The sequence below is a fragment of the Moschus berezovskii genome, chromosome 5 (assembly GCF_049115385.1).
Source record: "Moschus berezovskii isolate FMDL1 chromosome 5, NW_MosBer_1.0, whole genome shotgun sequence".
NCBI classification, from domain to species: Eukaryota; Metazoa; Chordata; class Mammalia; order Artiodactyla; family Moschidae; genus Moschus; species Moschus berezovskii.
The window spans coordinates 12,808,840-12,826,394 of NC_142464.1; the positions used below are offsets into that span (position 1 = coordinate 12,808,840).

Sequence of the window (17,555 nt, forward strand, 5' to 3'; positions counted from 1 at the left end):
CTTGATGCTGGGAAAGATTGAAGACGGGAGGAGAAGGGGATAACAGAGGATGAGATGGGTGGATGGCATCACTGACTCAATGGACATGAGTTTGAGTAAGCTCCAGGAGTTAGTGATGGACAGGGAGGCCTGGCGTGCTGCGGTCCATGGGGTCGCAAAGAATCGGACACAACTGAGCAACTGAACTGAACTGTATATATTGAAAGATACAATTTGAGATATATATACACACACACCTGTAAAACCATCATCACAATCATATTCTTCAACCTCAAAAGTATCCATTGCCTGTGTAACCCCTCACCACCTCCCCATTTCCAGGCAACTACTGATCTACTTTCTGTCACTATAGATTAGTTTGCATTTTTTTTTGAATTTATGGAAACAAAATCTTAAGTTCTCTTTTTTGTTTGGCTTCTTTCACTCAACATAATTATTTTGAGATTCATTCATTTATTGCATGTAGTTTATTCCTCTTTATTTTTGAGTATTTCATTGTTTGGATATACCATCATTTGTGGAGCTATTCACCTATTCGTAGAAATTTTGGTTACTTCCACTTTTGAACCTTTATAAGTAATGCTGTTATGAACATTTGTGTATGAGTCTTTGCATGGACAGTCTTTTTTCTTCTTGGGACTTTCAAGACTCTAGAAGAAAACAGGAGAAAAATATTTGTGATCTCAAATTTAAAGTTTTAGGTTTTTCATTAAGGTTTATGTTCCATTTTAAATAATATTTTTTATAATGATGTGAGGTAGGAAGTTCAATATGTATTGAAGTTCATTTTTTGCATGTGAATATAAAATTGTTTCAATACCATTTGTGGAAAGACAAGAAAAGTTTGTTCTCCTTTTTCATCTTTGTTGAAAATCAATAACTATATACACTTAGTGTGTATGTGAAAATCACTCCGTTGTGTCCAACTCTTTGCAATCCCATGGACTATACAGTCCATGGAATTCTCCAGGCCAGAATACAGGAGTGGGTAGATTCCCCTTCTCTGGGGGATCTTCCCAACCCCAGAATCAAACCCAGGTCTCCTGCATTGCAGGTGGTTTCTTTACCAGCTGAGCCATCAAGGAAACCGATATATGCTTACATTTATATATAAATATTTTTAGAATCTCTAATGTATGTCCTTATTGTTTTTGTCTATTTTGATGCTAATACCATACTGATCTGATTACTGTACCTTTTTAATAAGTCTTAAAGTCAGATGGTATAAGTCCCCAACTTTGTTCTTTTCCAAAGTTGTCTTCATTAATACAGGTATTTCGTATTTCCATAAGAATTTTTGAATAGCTAGACATTTCTAAAAAACAAACAAACAAAAAACAAAACTAAACTAAAAACACCTTGCTGGGATTTTGATTCAGGTTGCATAAACTCTACAGATGAATCTGGGAAGAAATGACTTAATAGTATTAAGGCGTCCAGTTCCTCAGATCTAAAGTTCATCAAAGCAGATCCTCAGCTCTAAACCTCTGCTCTCAATGGTAGAGATGCGTGGGACTCAGAGGTGCTCCTACAGGCTGCAGGGTGCTCCAGAGGAAACAGACTCCTCTGTCATGGACTCCGTGCCACAGGTGTCACCTGTGCCCCAGCACAGGACATCGACATTCAGGATGAGCTCTCAGAGTGGCATACTTCTCTGTGTCTCAGTCTAGACTCAACTTGTAGATTTAGGAGAAAGGGTAGAGGGAACCCTCTCCTTCCTCAGTCCAAAATAATCAACTTAGTTCTTGGCCAATAAAACACTATTCATTTTGATTAACAATAGAAACATCTGTCCCCTTCAAATGAAAACTCCACCCTTACCCATCAGGGTATGATTTTAATGCTGCTGCTGCTGCTAAGTTGCTTCAGTTGTGTCTGACTGTGTACGACCCCATAGACGGCAGCCCACCAGGCTCCCCCGTCCCTGGGATTCTCCAGGGAAGAACACTGGAGTGGGTTGCCATTTCCTTCTCCAATGTGTGAAAGTGAAGTCGCTCAGTCGTGTCCGACTCTTAGCGACTCCATGGACTGCAGCCTACCAGGCTCCTCCACCCATGGGATTTTCCAGGCAAGAGTATTGGAGTGGGGTGCCATTGTCTTCTCGGATTTTAATGCTTGACTCCATTAAAACAATAGAATCACCAAACTGTCTACACATTTTCTCAGTTCAGTTCAGTTCAGTTCAGTCACTCAGTTGTATCCGACTCTTTGTGACCCCATGCACGGCAGCATGCCAGGGCTCCCTGTCCATTGCCAACTCCCGGAGTTTACTCAAACTCATGTGCACTGAGTTGGTGATGTCATCCAACCATCTCATCCTCTGTCGTCCCCTTCTCCTCCTGCCTTCAATCTTTCCCAGCATCAGGGTCTTTTCCAATGAGTCAGTTCTTCGAATCAGGTGGGCAAAGTATTGGAGTTTCAGCTTCAGCATCAGTCCTTCCAATCAATATTCAGGACTGATCTCCTTTAGGACTGACTGGTTTGATCTCTTTGCTGTCCAAGGGACTCTCAAGAGTCTTCTCCAACACCACAGTTCAAAAGCATCAATTCTTTTGTGTTCAGCTTTCTTTATAGTCCAACTCCCACATCCATACATGACTACTGGAAAACCATAGCTTTGACTAGATGGATCTTTGTTGGCTAAGTAATGTCTCTGATTTTTAATATGCTGTCTAGGTTGGTCATAACTTTTTTCCCAAGGAGCAAGTGTCTTTTAATTTCATGGCTGCAGTCACCATCTGCAGTGATTTTGGAGCCCCCCAGAATAAAGTCTGTCACTGTTTCCCCATCTATTTGCCATGAAGTGATGAGACCAGATGCCAGGATCTTAGTTTTCTGAATGTTGAGCTTCAAGCCAACTTTTTCACTCTCCTCTTTCGCTTTCATCAAGAGGCTCTTTAGTTCTTCTTCATTCTCTGTCATAAGGGTGGTGTCATCTGCATATCTGAGGTTATTGATATTTCTCCTGGCAATCTTGATTCCAGCTTGTGCTTCATCCAGCCAAGTGTTTCTCATGATGTACTCTGCATATAAGTTAAATAAGCAAGGTGACAATATACAGACTTGACATATTCCTTTCCTTATTTGGGACCAGTCTGTTGTTCTGTGTCCAGTTCTAACTGTTGCTTCCTGACCCGCAAACAGATTTCTCAGGAGGCAGGTCAGGTGGTCTGGTATTCCCATCTCTTTAAGAATTTTCCAGAGTTTGTTGTTGTCCACACAGTCAAAGTCTTTGGCATAGTCAATAAAGCAAAAGTAGATGTTTTTTTGGAACGCTCTTGCTGTTTCAGTGATCCAGCGGATGTTGACAATTTGATCTCTGGTTCCTCTGCCTTTTCTAAATCCAGCTTGAACATCTGGAATTTCAGAGTTCACAGACTGTTGAAGCCTGGCTTGGAGAATTTTGAGCATTACTTTCCTACTGTGTGAGACGAGTGCAATTATACGGTAGTTTGAGCATTCTTTGGCATTGCCTTTCTTTGGGATTAGAATGAAAACTGACCTTTTCCAGTCCTGTGGCCACATTTTCTCATATTTAGTTAATTCAGTCTCGTCCATAGTCCCTTTGTTATTCTAGCATATATGCCTATCTGTTGTTTCTGATAGATTACTACAATTTATAGGTATTACTTGATTTTTTAAAATACTAATTTAAAATATGTAATATTTGTTGGAAGAGGTCCCTCCCTCCAGCCAAAATCAGTGGCTCAACTAGAGTTTGTTTTTGCCTCCTGTAACAGTTCAGAGGTAGACATGGGGTTCATGGAGATATGCAGGGACCAGAGTCCCTTTCATCTTGTTTCTTCTTTCATTTTTCCTAGAGGATTATCCTCATCTAGATGACTAATTTGGCTTGACTACTACCATGTCTACATCTCAGCCTGCAGGAAGGTGAAAGAATCAGGATGAAAGATCTAAAGATGAGACAAAGAAATTGCACATATGATCTCCACTCTGGTCAGTGAGGCACAAGATAACAACCAGTTGTCAAAAAGGCTGGGGCTGCAATCTTTGGCTGAATAATCACACATCAGCTGAAACTTATAAGAATGGAGAATATTGCAGAAAAATTAGCAGTCTCCGTGGTTGTTGTTCAGTTGCTAAGTCATGTCTGACTCTGCGACCCCATGGACTGCAGCACGCCAGGCTTCCCTGACTCTCACAATCTCTGAAAGTTTGTCCAAGTTAATGTCCACTGAATCGGTGATGCCATTCAACCATCTCATCCTCTGTCACCCTCTTCTCCTCCTGCCCTCAATCATTTCCCAGCACCCAGAGTTGGCTCTTTGCATCAGGGGGCCGAAGTACTGGAGCTTCAGCTTTAGCATCAGCCCTTCCAATGAATGCTCAGGGTTGATTTCTTCAGGATTGACTGGTTTGATCTCCTTGCAATCCAAGGGACTCTCAAGAGTTTTCTCCAGCACCACAGTTCAAAAGCATCAATTCTTCAATGCTCAGCCTTCTTACAGTCTAATTCTCATATCCATAATGACTACTGGAAAGACCATAATTTGACTAGATGAACCTTTATCAGCAAAGGGATGTCTCTGCTTTTTTATACACTGTCTAGGTTTGGCAGCGGAAGAGGGATTGGCAAACCAGTCCAGTATTCTTACCATGAGAACCCCACGAACAGTATAAAAAAAAGCAGTCTCTGTCACAAATTTAATATTTCAAGATCTAAATTTATGATACTTTAATTTATAATTAACAATATAGAATTCCATTGTTTTTCTAGGTAATCAAGCAAGTGGATTTGAGGAAGGAATCAAAAGAAAATAATTTCTTCTTGTTAATGATCATATATTCAAGCACTGACTTCAATTAGATTGTGAGTACAATTTCTATTTACTTCTTCCCAACTATTTTAGTGAATTACCAGGTGCTTTTTATTTCTTGATTCAGTCTTAATACCAAAAAGGGAAAGATTTGTGATAGAACATCACATAATAATCTTTTAATGTTATGAAGATGAGAGTACCTTCCTTTAAGTATTTTGTTACATAAAATTAGGTTTCTTTCACCTCTTAAGTGCCTGTTCTCCTGTCTTCTTTGCTTATATCAAGAAAAGCAGTGCAATAGAAACAGAGTCTTATCTCATTTAATCCGTCAGTTGGAAAATCAAATCACCAGGAATGTGGCATGAGTCAGGGGTGATCTGTGAATGCAGAACTATGGCCATGCAGTCGTCACAACCCAGTTTTCCTCCTACTCTTATATAGTAGGTTTTTTTACAGCTACATTTGCTTTCCTCTCAAACCTTGGTCATCATCAAGAAAATTTATTAGAAATCAAGTGATTGAAGGATAAATTTCTGAGGTCTAAATTCTCACAGACTCTGTAAAATCAGTGTTTGCCAAACACCAGATTTTCTATGAAGATCTGCTACCTTCCATATAAGTAAAAAAAGGGGAGTGGGAGTAAGTCATATCCTGTCATTCCTCAGTTTTAAACCTGAAATGACCCTTTTTAAAAAAATCAGAATAAAAACTAAACTCTTTTAAAATGGCCTAAAGTACCATCTCCCTCCCCTCTTGACCATCCAGTCCTACAACTTTCCCCTCTTTCCCTCGGCTCCAGCTTGTAGCGTCACACTGCCCACCCTGCCAAAGCCATAAATGATGTAGAACACGGGGAACAACATGCTGAGATAGTCAGAGAGTGATTCTCCCTAGGGGTGAAAGTGCTGGGTCACATGGTAACTCTATGTTTAACATTTTTCTCTGTCTCTTCTCAAATCAGCTTTGGTGGGTTACATTCTCAACTGGTTCAGTTTTAATTATTTTTTGTGGGTGTGACATTGCATATTTTATTTAAAAAATAAAATTTCATATAGAGTGACAACATTGCATATATGCTAAGAGCATAGCCTTTGAAGTCAGACTGTTTTTTTTATGTAAATTGTTCACTTGATTAGAGAATTAAAATTCCAAGAGAAATGAAAACATATATCCAAACAAAAACCTCTACATAAATGTTCATGGCAGAATTATTCATAATAGCTGGAGATGCAGGTAGGAACAGGGGTCTGATCCTTGGGTTGAGAAAATCCCTTGGAGAAGGAAATGGCAACCTGCTCCAGTATTCTTATCTGGGAAATCTCATGGACAGAGGAGCCTGGCAGGCTACAGTCCATGGAGTCACAAAAGAGTAGGACACCAGTTAGTGACTAAATAATGACAAAAACAAAACCTAAATGTCCATCAATTGATGGATGGATAAATGAAATCTGCTATATCTACACAATGGACTATTATTTGGCAATAAAAGAAGTACTGAAACATACTACAACGTGAATGAACTTATAAAATGATTGTCACAAAGGGCTGCATATTATATGACTCCATTTATATGAAAGGTCCAGCAGAGGCAAATCTATCAGTAGAAATTATGGGTCAATTATAGCTCAATAAAGCTGTTATTTTTTTAAAAAATAATTCCAGAAACACCTTGGTGGTGGGGCTTGATGAACACCTGAACTTTACTGTTACTGTTATTGGTTAGCCCACCATGTACCCTTTCCCCAGCCCCACTTAACATGGCCTGATTTACTATGCTTCCAGTATGTAACAAAGTCCAGATCTTGACCATTTCAGCTTTTTAAAATACAAAGCTTGTTCAAATTGTAGCTTTGGAATTAGAAATCTCCAAATTTCTTAAGTGACATAAATGCTTAGAGCATGATAATTCTAACTTTCCAAAGGCCACCTATCAGACAGAACTCTGAGTTTTGTCAGGAAATTTCTTCTTTCTATGTGGTCTTTTGCAGAGTTGACGCTCTTCCTTCTTTTCCCTTTAAAGTTGGAACAGAAAGAACTTAACACAGAACGCCAGCACACATGTGTTCCCTGTGACGTCACCTTTCAATTAGGATACGGTTACCAGGGTAACCAAGTTAGTTACATATGGAACATCAGAGCTGATCTCAGGTGGAAATAGCTCAAGTGAAACCCAGGAGGGCTGGGAATCCTGGCTGACCCTCAGGTCTAGTGAAGGTCAGTGTCTCAACCACAGGAATAAGGTAAGAAGTTAGTCACTTAAGCCATGGGCACTAGGGGCCATGAGAAGGAAAGGGGGACTGAAACCAGACGTCTGTATCATAGGGAAAAAGAGATTTGTGATCAGGAACTCCAGTCACTGGTACTTGTGTGGTTAATTACTATTTTACTTATTTGAAAGTCTGAGTATAAAGCAGTAATGTGAGAAAAATTCAGAACCAGTTAATAGAGAATAGTACCTCAGAGTAATATCAAAGAGTATGTGGTGAAAAGAACTTTGGGATTAGAATCAGAAGGCGTGACTTCCAACTGACCCTATGATTAGAAAGTCAGTTCCATTTCCCAAGCCTCAGTTTATTAATCAACAAAATGATTGGGTTGAATTCAGTCCTCACTGAATATTTGGTTGAATATAAATCTCTCTCAGACCTTCCCAGCTTTAAATAGTTAGGAATTCAAAACTGTCTTAGAACTGAAACCGCAAATTGTTTGTTTCTGGTACCCTGAGCAAGGGGAGAGATCAAATGTACAAATCCAAATTTTGTGGTTTTACAGGAGCTGCAAGCTAACCAAGTCATTACTGTGTTTCCATTTCCAAGTGAGTCTCTCCTCCGTTGTGACATGGCTGTGATATGAAAACTTTTATTTTTTTTAATTGCTTTTTCAAGTTGCACTGCTTCAGCTTAGGTAGAGCTTCCTAAACTCCATCAGATATTTCCATCATATTAAGAATATAAGAAACCTAATGTAAAACAATTTTCATTGTAGATTTTTCAAACCTGACCAACGTTGAACTGGATGTAGGCAGATTCAACCAGGTTAACCACACCTTAATATCTTAACAAAAGTAAAATGGGGGAAGGGACCATTAGTCTTCACTAGGCTGGAACAGCATAAAATGCCTGCCAAACTCATGGATCATTTCAGCAGAAGCATCATGCTCATGCAAGTTTTTACCTAAGCATATCATCAGTAAAAGGAATTTGTCAAGTCGCTTTCACTTTCTTGTTGCCCAGAAGAAAGTATATTTTGAGAACAAAACACTGGTCTGGTGGTCCTTTTCTAAGTTTGAGCAAAGTGGTAGCTACACCAAGCCTTGGATTGGCTGAAGACCTATTTAGCAGTGGGGGGTTGTGAGAAAACAGCCAGATGGTACTGATTTTTAAGGTTACAGAGAGAGGTCAAGCTCCACGTCTCACCCAGGTTGCCTTTCTCAGCTGTCTGTCATAACACTGAGTGCTTATACATGGAGCGATCCCTGTTGTGGGGTGGACTCAGTCATTTTACTTTACAGACAACGAGTATGCCGACATTCGCTGAAGGAATACACAGAAATCTAGCAATCCTAGACCCCTCTTCCCATACTTTTAGCTGGGACGTCCTTTCTTCCGTTTTTGCGCCGCGTTGACAGCTGCCTTGGGCGTTCCTTCCTCTGTAGTGCCTCGCGGAGTGAGTCAAGTCTCTGTACACGTGCCAGATTCGCCTCTAGACTGCAGTCTCTTCGAGATCCCGAAGGGATCTTCCATGGGATACCTTCCCATGTCGGCAGTGCAGTACCCAAAATATCCTAGTAAATATTATTATTATAAACATCATTGTTACTAGTAAATATTATTATGACTCAAGTAATACGTACTGAATGAACAGCTGAACCTGCAACCTGTCGAATGAATGAATGTACTGATGCTGGGAAAGGTTGTGGGTGGGAGGAGAAGGGAACAACAGAGAATGAGATGGCTGGATGGCATCACCGACTCTGTGGACATGAGTTTGAGTGAACTCCGGGAGTTGGTGATGGACAGGGAGGCCTGGCGTGCTGGGATTCATGGGGTCGCAGAGAGTCGGACGCAACTGAACTGAAGTGAACCCTCAATACAGATTCCCTTCTTCCTACGGGAATCCACGGTGAAACTGTGGCTAAAAGGTAGCCACAGCGCTAACATCTTTGAGCTGCTGGAGGGAAACGAACCAACAAACAGAACAGGATAGGGGAGAAATGAGCAAACAGAGGAGGACGCGCAGGCAGCGCGCGCGGCGCGCACGCCCCGCCCCGCCGGCGTATTGCGCGCCCCGCCCCGCCCGGCCAGCGTCTGAGCGCGCGCCCCGCTCCGCCCCGCCCCCGCCCCGCCCCCGCCCCGCCCCCGCCCCGCCCCGCCGGCGTCTGAGCGCGCGCCCCGCCCCGCCCCTCCCCCGGCCCGCCCCGGCCCGCCCCTCCCCCGGCCCGCCCCGCCCCGCCGGCGTCTGTGCGCGCGCGCCGCCGGGGGCGCGGCCGCTGATCGGAGCCCGGCGCCGGGGCGCGCCGCCTGGAGAGGCTTTGACGTGGCAGTTCCCAGCCCGGCTGCAACGCGGCGAGCGAGCCCAGCCTGCGGGGACGCCGGCGCGGGGCGCGGCGCGGCGGGAGCAGCGGCCGCCGCGGAAGCGGGGCGCGGAGCGCGGGCTCTCGGAGGCCCGGCGGCGGGCGGGCGCCGAGCAGGTAACGCCGCGCCCAGCCCGGCTGCGCTGCGGCGGGACCCTTCCCCAGACGCAGTTGTGGCGGGGTGCGGTGCCCGGCTCGGGGTGCGCTGGGGCGGTGGCGAGAGACGGGATGCCCACCTGTGGCGGGGCAGCGGGGGCACCTGCTTCGCTGCTTCAGCCCTTTGGTGTAGTTTCATACTGGGGGGTGGGCGTGGGCAGTGTTTGCCCGCCCGCGCGCCCCTATCTTTGTGTCTGGGGATGCTGAAACTTCCTGGTTAGGGTCCTCAGTAGCCGCGGTATTCCGGCGTACTGCCCGCCGCTTAATTATCTCCGTGTCAACTTAATTTCCCCTTCCTTGGAGGGAGGGAATGCTGGAAATCCTCATTTTGTGATAATGGCAAATGTATCTTCAAGCTTCGGGAAGCCTAACAGTGAAGCTGATTTGTCCAGATCCCAGCTGGGTCCAGTGTAAGACGTGCATCTGGTGAGAATGGTCGAGTGACAGCGGGCTGGGGGTTGTCCTGGGCTTGGAATCCCAGATTTTGAGGCTCGGCCTGCTCGTGCCAAGTGGCTTTCTGCCATGTTGCCGCTTGAAGCTGAGTCAGGTTTCTGTAACTTGGTGCTCCAGTGTGAGGAAGTTTGACGTGGCACACTGGTTTGAGTGAGGAAGCAAATTCCTGCCAGGACCAGTGAAGAGGGACCCGACTGCTTCCTGCTCTTTGGAGTGAACATCCCTGCCTTTCCTTTCTGTCACTCAGCAACAGGCTGCTGCGTAGGTGTGTTACTGCTGACTTCCTAAATCGCTTGGTTGGATGAGCTTGACCCAAGCTCAGGCTGCCACGTCTCTCTCCGCTAAGTGGGAGGAGGGAAGATGTGTTGTCAGTAACATCGTGGACCCAGGGGCCTATCACTCCTCTTTTTTAGATCTCCCCTTCCAAGGAGAATAAAATGATCTTACAGTATTTTTACTTCAGTTGCTTTCATTTTGGAATCGTATAGTTTAACATGAAATTGAAACCAAGTGAATGCAGTTTCCTGAATATGTTTCAAACCTTAGCCGGTTTCACTGATCTTATAGTTTAAAAGATAGCATCGTAAAATAGCAAAAGGAAAAATATTCCAATGCTGGGTGAAGAAAGTGGAAAGAAGTTGTAGAATCGTTGTTTTTTTAATCTAGAAAGGCTTTAGAAGCTTCATTTTGTAAGAGGGAACTGACGCTCAGAGAGGTTCTTCAGCTCATTCTGTGTCACACAGCTAAGGATGAGCAGATGTGTAGTGTAAACCCACTTCTCTTGCCGGGATTCAGAGCTTTTGCTGTTATAATTTTTCTTTTTAAGAGTAGTTCTATGAAATGTCTCTTCTTTTATGAAACCTGGAGAAAATGTCAGCTTTAAAAACATGTTGATGTTTTGGTTCTGAGTAGAATCAAGATGGATCTGTTGTATTTGTGAGTTGTATGTGTGTGCTTAAACACATGTGCAATTGGACTTTTCCCCTTCATTCTTTAAATATCTGTGCATGTATTCTTAGTGTGGTATTTAAATCAGAAAGAAAGTCTGTCATCTTTGCCTGAGAAACAACTGACAACTCTCAAGTAGTTGTAGGCTGCCACTTGGCTTCATCAGTATATGACTCATAAAATCAGTCCATTATCAACTTATTTTCTACTGTATCTGTTGGACTTTTTTCCCCCTTTATCCTAACTGCCTCGTTAAAGTTACTAATTAGGATAGCACTAAAACTCTTGAGAGTCCCTTGGACTGCAAGGAGATCCAACCAGTCCATTCTAAAGGAGATCAGTCCTGGGTGTTCATTGGAAGGACTGATGCTGAAGCTGAAGCTCCAATACTTTGGCCACCTCATGCGACGAGTTGACTCACTGGAAAAGACTCTGATGCTGGGAGGGATTGGGGGCGGGAGGAGAAGGGGACAACAGAGAATGAGATGGCTGGATGGCATCACCGACTCGAGGGACATGAGTTTGGGTGAACTCCGGGAGTTGGTGATGGACAGGGAGGCCTGGAGTGCTGTGATTCATGGGGTCACAAAGAGTCGGACACGACTGAGCGACTGAACTGAACTGAAAATGACACAAGTGAGAACATCCAGTTGCAGGCTACTGGCAAGTCTGCTGGTCAGTCAGCGACAGTGACATGTCGTTACTGCCAGTGACATGTTCTGTGCAGAAACAGGGCCCTGGAAACAAAAGACACCAAGATCTACAGTAGATACATTTATGAGAGACTCTCTGTGACACAGTTTAGGCTTACAATGAAAAAGGGATTGGCAGCTGTTATTCAGGATTTAATGCCTGTGCATTTGCCCAGGGCTATGGAAGTGAGTTACTGAGTTCCATAGAACTGTGGTTAGAGACTTTTTAGGGGAAAGTGATATTGTTTGATATGAAGCTGTCTCGTGCACTTGATAACTGTACCTTTCTTCAGAGTATCATAAACATTTATTAACCGTGTTTATATTTTTAATAACATTAAGTGACTCAAACTCTCGCGTTGATGTTTTTTCTTTTTCCTTCTGTTACAGGGTTCTTTTATAGAACTATTCCTTGGAATGATATTTTCATAATGAGCCAGCAAGGTTATGTGGCTACACCTCCCTATTCTCAGTCCCAGCCTGGAATTGGCCTTTCTCCACCGCATTATGGGCACTATGGGGACCCATCTCATGCAGGTCCTCCACCAGGTAAGGTGCATTATTTTGACACGTGTGTGATTATTGAATCTCAAACTCGGAGACATAAAATATTCAGAAAGAGCAGCTTTGGAAGAGTTGAATGGTAATTAAATAGACAGTGCAGTGGTTTGAGCTTATATGATTATTTAGAAAAGCCTACCTTATCACTTTGGTTTTTGCATGGGGAGTTTATTTTTTAAATATAAATCAAAACAAAGACACTTCCTGAGTGTCTTGTTTTTACTGTTAGACTTGCTCTTGCTATTAACCGGTAGTGTGAGGTTATTATAAACACTAAAACCCCCACAAATTATATATACATACACATATATGTGTATATATATATATATTGTATACTAAATATATATGTCTTGAGTATATACATATACTAACTAATATTGGAAAAATCTCATTAGATTTGTATGCTGAAGTTTACTCAGTGATGATAATAATGAGAAAAACATAGCCTTGCTGTAAAATCATTATTGAATAATGTTGGTTGCCCTAAAATTCGGTACCCAGCAAGGAATCTTGGTTTTTGGAGCAGAGGTGGGAGAAGGAGTCATGGAGAGGAACTCCTGTTGCTCTGACGGTAGCTGATATGGTAAGGTCACCTCCCATTTTCAAGGGGCTGCCCTGAGGGGCCAAGTTTCAGGGTCAACAGGGAGGCTAATAATAGCTTGTTTCGGTGCTGATGACCCCGGAGTCCCTAAAAATATTTGTGAAAGACAGTTCTTGGGACTTCTGAGGAATCAACTCAAATCTTTGGGTAAACTGGGCTTTGTATAAATAATTGAGTATCTCTGGAGATTTACTAGGACTGACTCAGGGATGTAGGATCCAGGCCTTGCTGGGTAGCTTGTGTGGAGTGCAGAGTCAGCCAGGGGTGAGGAAAGCTTCTAGGGAGGCTTGATGGTAGCAGCCACGCACAGTTGTAGCAGAAGATGCTGTGAGACTGAATTTCCTGTGGGAAGTCGTTCTTCTGACTTAGTCCAGGTTTTAAAAACCTCCAGATGAGGCATCATCCTCTTGTCCAGGTTCAGTCCTCCTCATAACATTTCTTGATCTGGGTCCTGTAGGAACCATTTAACCATCTTTCTCCAATTTCTTTTCTGTCTGGTGGTTCATTCATTTATATATAATGATAATTATGCATTACTTTTTTTTTTTTGAGTGCTTACCATGTATCATAAGCTGGTCCTAAAAGAATTATGTGTATAATTTTCTTTAACCGTCATTCATTGCTGTTCAGTAGATTATTAGCCCTATTTTGCAGCTAAGAAAACCAGATGTCTGAAATACCATGATTTACCCAAGGTACAGAGCTGGTAGTGTAACCAGGATTCACACCGAGGTCCCTCAAGAAAACAAACAGCAAACTCGAATCAAAACCTAAGTAAAACATTCAGTGTTGCTCACTTTTCCTCCTGCTCTTTGCAGCCATCTCTTGAACGAGTCCTCAGCCCACTCCCTCACGCCCCGTCCTTGCTTCGCAGCCCTCCACGGCACAGTGTATTCTTGGCTCCGTAGCCTGGGCCCTGTCCACCCTTCCCTTCTCCCACTAGGGTTGTTGGGGATCTCCTGTTACCAAAGGCAGTAGACACTGCCTTGTGCTCTTGAATTTGACACTGTTTACTGCTTTTGTTTGCACAAAACTCTTTTCTCTTTTGTTTTCAATGACACTGTCCTTTCGTTAGTTTTCTTGGTGGCTTTCTGGACATCTCCTCTAAGGGGTTCCCACTTCCTCACATGACCCTTAAGTGGTGCTGATTCTGCCTCTTTGTTCTGTCTTCACCCTTCTTTCCCTCTCACTCTGTAGATTTAGTCCCTTAACTCTATTATTCCATATGAAGGGCTAGTCTCTCAGATCTTTTCCTCCAGCCCAGATGACTTTCTTAAGCTCCAGATCTGTATTTTCAGGTGCCAGCCTGTTTACATGGGTATATCAAACTCATCATGTCCAAAATAACTCAGTATATTTTTTCATAACGCATGTTTTTTCTGGCATTCCATACTCACCGAGCAGCCATCATTCATTCAGCTGCCTAAATTAGAACTTTTCACTGTTTTAAAAAATCTTTCCTTTTACCTGCTATAATCCAAATTCTTTTGGGGGTAATTGTAAATCTTTTCTCCCTGCTTCCTCCTTTCTACCCAGTAGTCACTATTCTTGCTCCAGCCATCCGCCTCTCACCTGGATGACTAACGTTGTCTCCTAATCACATCCTCTCTCCAGCCTTTCTCCAAACAGTCCAGTTCTGTGTTCCATTCATTCAGTTGCTCCATCATATCCGATTCTTTGAGAACCTGTGGGCTGCAGCACGCCAGGCCTCCCTGTCTGTCACCAACTCCTGGAGCTTGTTCAAACTCATTCATGTCCTTTGAGTCGGTGAAACCATCCAACCATCTCATCCTCTGTCTTCCCCTTCTACTTCTGCCTTCAATCTTTCCCAGCTTCAGGGTCTTTTCCAATGAGTCAGTTCTTAGCATCAGGTGGCCAAAGTATTGGAGCTTCAACATTAGTTCTTCCAATGAAAATTCAAGACTGATTTTCTTTTCAATTGACTGGTTTGATTTTCTTGCAGTCCAAGGGACTCTCAAAAGTCTTCTCCAACACCACAGTTCAAAAGGATCAGTTCTTTGGCACTCAGCTTTCTTTATGGTCCAACTCTCACATCCATATATGACTACTGGAAAAACCATAGCTTTGACTAGGCAGACCTTTGTTGGCAAAGTAATGTCTCTGTTTTTTAATATAGGTATAAGTATATTGTATAGATTGGTCATAGCTTTTCTTCCAAGGAGCAAACATCTTTTAATTTCATGGCTGCAGTCACCATCTGCCGTGATTTTGAAGCCCCCAAAAATAAAGTCTGTCACTGTTTCCACTCTTTCCCCATCTGTTTGCCATGAAATGATTGGTCTGGTTGCCATGATCTTAGTTTTTTGAATGTTGAGTTTTAAGCCAGCTTGTTCACTCTCCTCTTTCACTTTCATCAAGAGGCTCTTCATTTCCTCTTCCCTTTCTGCCATAAGGGTGGTGTCATCTGCATATCTGAGATTGTTGATCTTTCTTCTGGCAATCTTGATTCCAGCTTGTGATTCATCCAACCTGGCATTTCACATGATGTACTCTGCATATAAATTAAATAAGCAGGGTGACAATATACAGCCTTGAAGTACTTCTTTCCTAATTTGGAACCAGCCTTTTGTTCCTTGTCTGGTTCCGTCGCTTCTTGACCTGCATTTAGGTTTTTTAGTGCTCTTGCCTGGAAAATCCCATGGATGGAGGAGCCTGGTAGGCTGCAGTCCATGGGGTTGCACAGAGTCAGACACGACTGAGCAACTTCACTTTCACTTTCATGCATTGGAGAAGGAAATGGCAACCCACTCCAGTGTTCTTGCCTGGAGAATCCCAGGGACGGGGAAGCCTGGTGGGCTGCTGTCTATGGGGTCACACAGAGTCGGACACGACTGAAGTGACTCAGCAGCAGCAGCAGCAGGAGGCAGGTCAGGTAGTCTGTGTTGGAGGGAATTTTATAGCCTGCAGATCTAATTCTGACTTTCTTCTGCTTCAGACCTTTCTGGCACCTCCAGAAAGCTGGTCTTGCCTCCGGTCAGTGCCTCCACCCCATCCTCCCCAGGGTGTGTTCTACCCTCCTCCCCCAGACTCAGTTCACCTGTGGGGCTTGCTGACATTTCTGACCACTTCCCGTTCTTCCTCAAGCTCATTCATAAATCCTCTTCTCCTGTGTTCTCCAACCCCTGTGTGGCTTTGCTGCCCGTTACCACGCTGTGTGTAATAGATGTGCCTGAACAGTTCAAAAGGGCCTCAGTCGGTGTTCGTTCAACAAATGAGTGAACGACCAGCTGCTGCATTCATCAGCAAAGTACTCAGGTGTTCACCACTGGTAAAACACTGTTGGATTAGATCCTTCATGCTTTAATTTAAACCTCTTTCTCCTCATCAGTTCTCAGATACCAGGCTATCAGCCTCTATATACATACCCTTCTGTAAATAGTGGTGTATTTGTTTAATGATTTGAAACTGTCACTAACTTACCCTAGCCTATCTTTCTCTGTGCTGAATGACCGTAGATCTCTTAGTCATCAGTCACCGCATACCTTCTTTTCTAGTCTTTTCGTGTACCTTGTATTTATTTATTTTTTTTTGTGACAGACTCAGAGAACTTAGCTGTGGTTCCTTGAACTCTCTGTTCTGCCATAGATCTGGCCACGTCTTGGTTTCTGTTTCTTACGTACCATGCTGTCCTTTGTGCCTAGTGTGTGATGCTTGTGCTATGCGGAAGCAATGTAGCAGGTTTATTGGGTGAGCAAAGTGCCTGTGGCAGTGTAGCAATGAATAAGAGGAACCCAAGCTCTGTCGTATAGTACGGACTTGTCTAGTGGGACATGCGTTAAAGAAATTGATGGTGACAGAGCAGGGGAAACACCATCTGAGGAATTAGGGGGTGGAATGGAAGCTCATAGCAGGGGCACCTAACCAAGGCTTACAGGTGAGGGGGTCTTCCTGGAAGGAAGAACCTGAAAGATGAGGGTCGGCCAAATAGGGAGGCGGGTCACTGGGGTTGGAGAGGTGGCGCCTTTGAGGACCTGCAGGAGGCTCACCGTGGCTCAAAGGACAGTAGGGCGCAGTGAAGCGTCTTAAGCGGGGAAGGGTCACGTATATTGTTTAGTTATATTCCACATTAGAAAGAGTGTGAGGAGGGAATCAGTGGACACACTGCTTTCTGGAGCACAGTTTGGAGTCCTCAGCACTGCTGACATCTGGGGCCACCCTTTGGTGTGGGAGGCCGTGCTGTGCACCCTAGGGCCTTGAGCAGCATCCTTGGCTTCTCCGGCTCATCAGACAGCAGTGCTCCCTCTTCTACTCCCACCCTGGCCCTAAGCCATAGCAACCGAAAGTCTTAGACCCTGCCAAGTGTCCCTTCAGGGGCAGCATCACCCTTGGTGGAGGACCACGGGAGGAGAAGGGGACGACAGAGAATGAGATGGCTGGATAGCATCACCGACTCTGTGGACATGAGTTTGAGTGAACTCTGGGAGTTGGTGATGGACAGGGAGGCCTGGCGTGCTGTGATTCATGGGGTCGCGGAGAGTCAGACACGACTGAACTGAACTGAACTGAACTTGTCTAGAAGCTGAGCAGCAGGATCTGTTGATGTCCTGGAACCGGGAGCTGTGGTGAGGCTTCTAATAAATAGTGAACTTTTGTAGGAAAAGCACCAGCCACAGCACCTTAGAAACGAGTCATTATGGTTCTGCCCGTATAATGGAGAGTTTGTTTATTTTAGATAAACTTTCTTTCTCAAATGGTTTTCAATTTTGGTTTCAGTTTGTCAGATCCAGGGCCAAATCCAAGATACGCTTTTCTGTGATGTTGTCTTGGTC

General features: G+C 43.8%; 1 protein-coding gene across 2 annotated transcripts in view; it reads left to right on the plus strand.

Moving 5' to 3' along the window:
* Positions 1–9,268: 9,268 nt before the first annotated feature.
* The window catches only part of SEC24D (SEC24 homolog D, COPII component), a 114,204-nt gene continuing 105,917 nt past the window's right edge, over positions 9,269–17,555 (plus strand). For both annotated transcript variants that reach the window (XM_055434892.2, XM_055434893.2), the window contains exons 1-2: positions 9,269–9,471; positions 11,994–12,152. In XM_055434892.2, the coding sequence (XP_055290867.1) occupies positions 12,035–12,152 (118 nt within the window). In that variant the 5' untranslated portion in view covers positions 9,269–9,471; positions 11,994–12,034. The remainder of the gene's footprint in view (positions 9,472–11,993; positions 12,153–17,555) is intronic.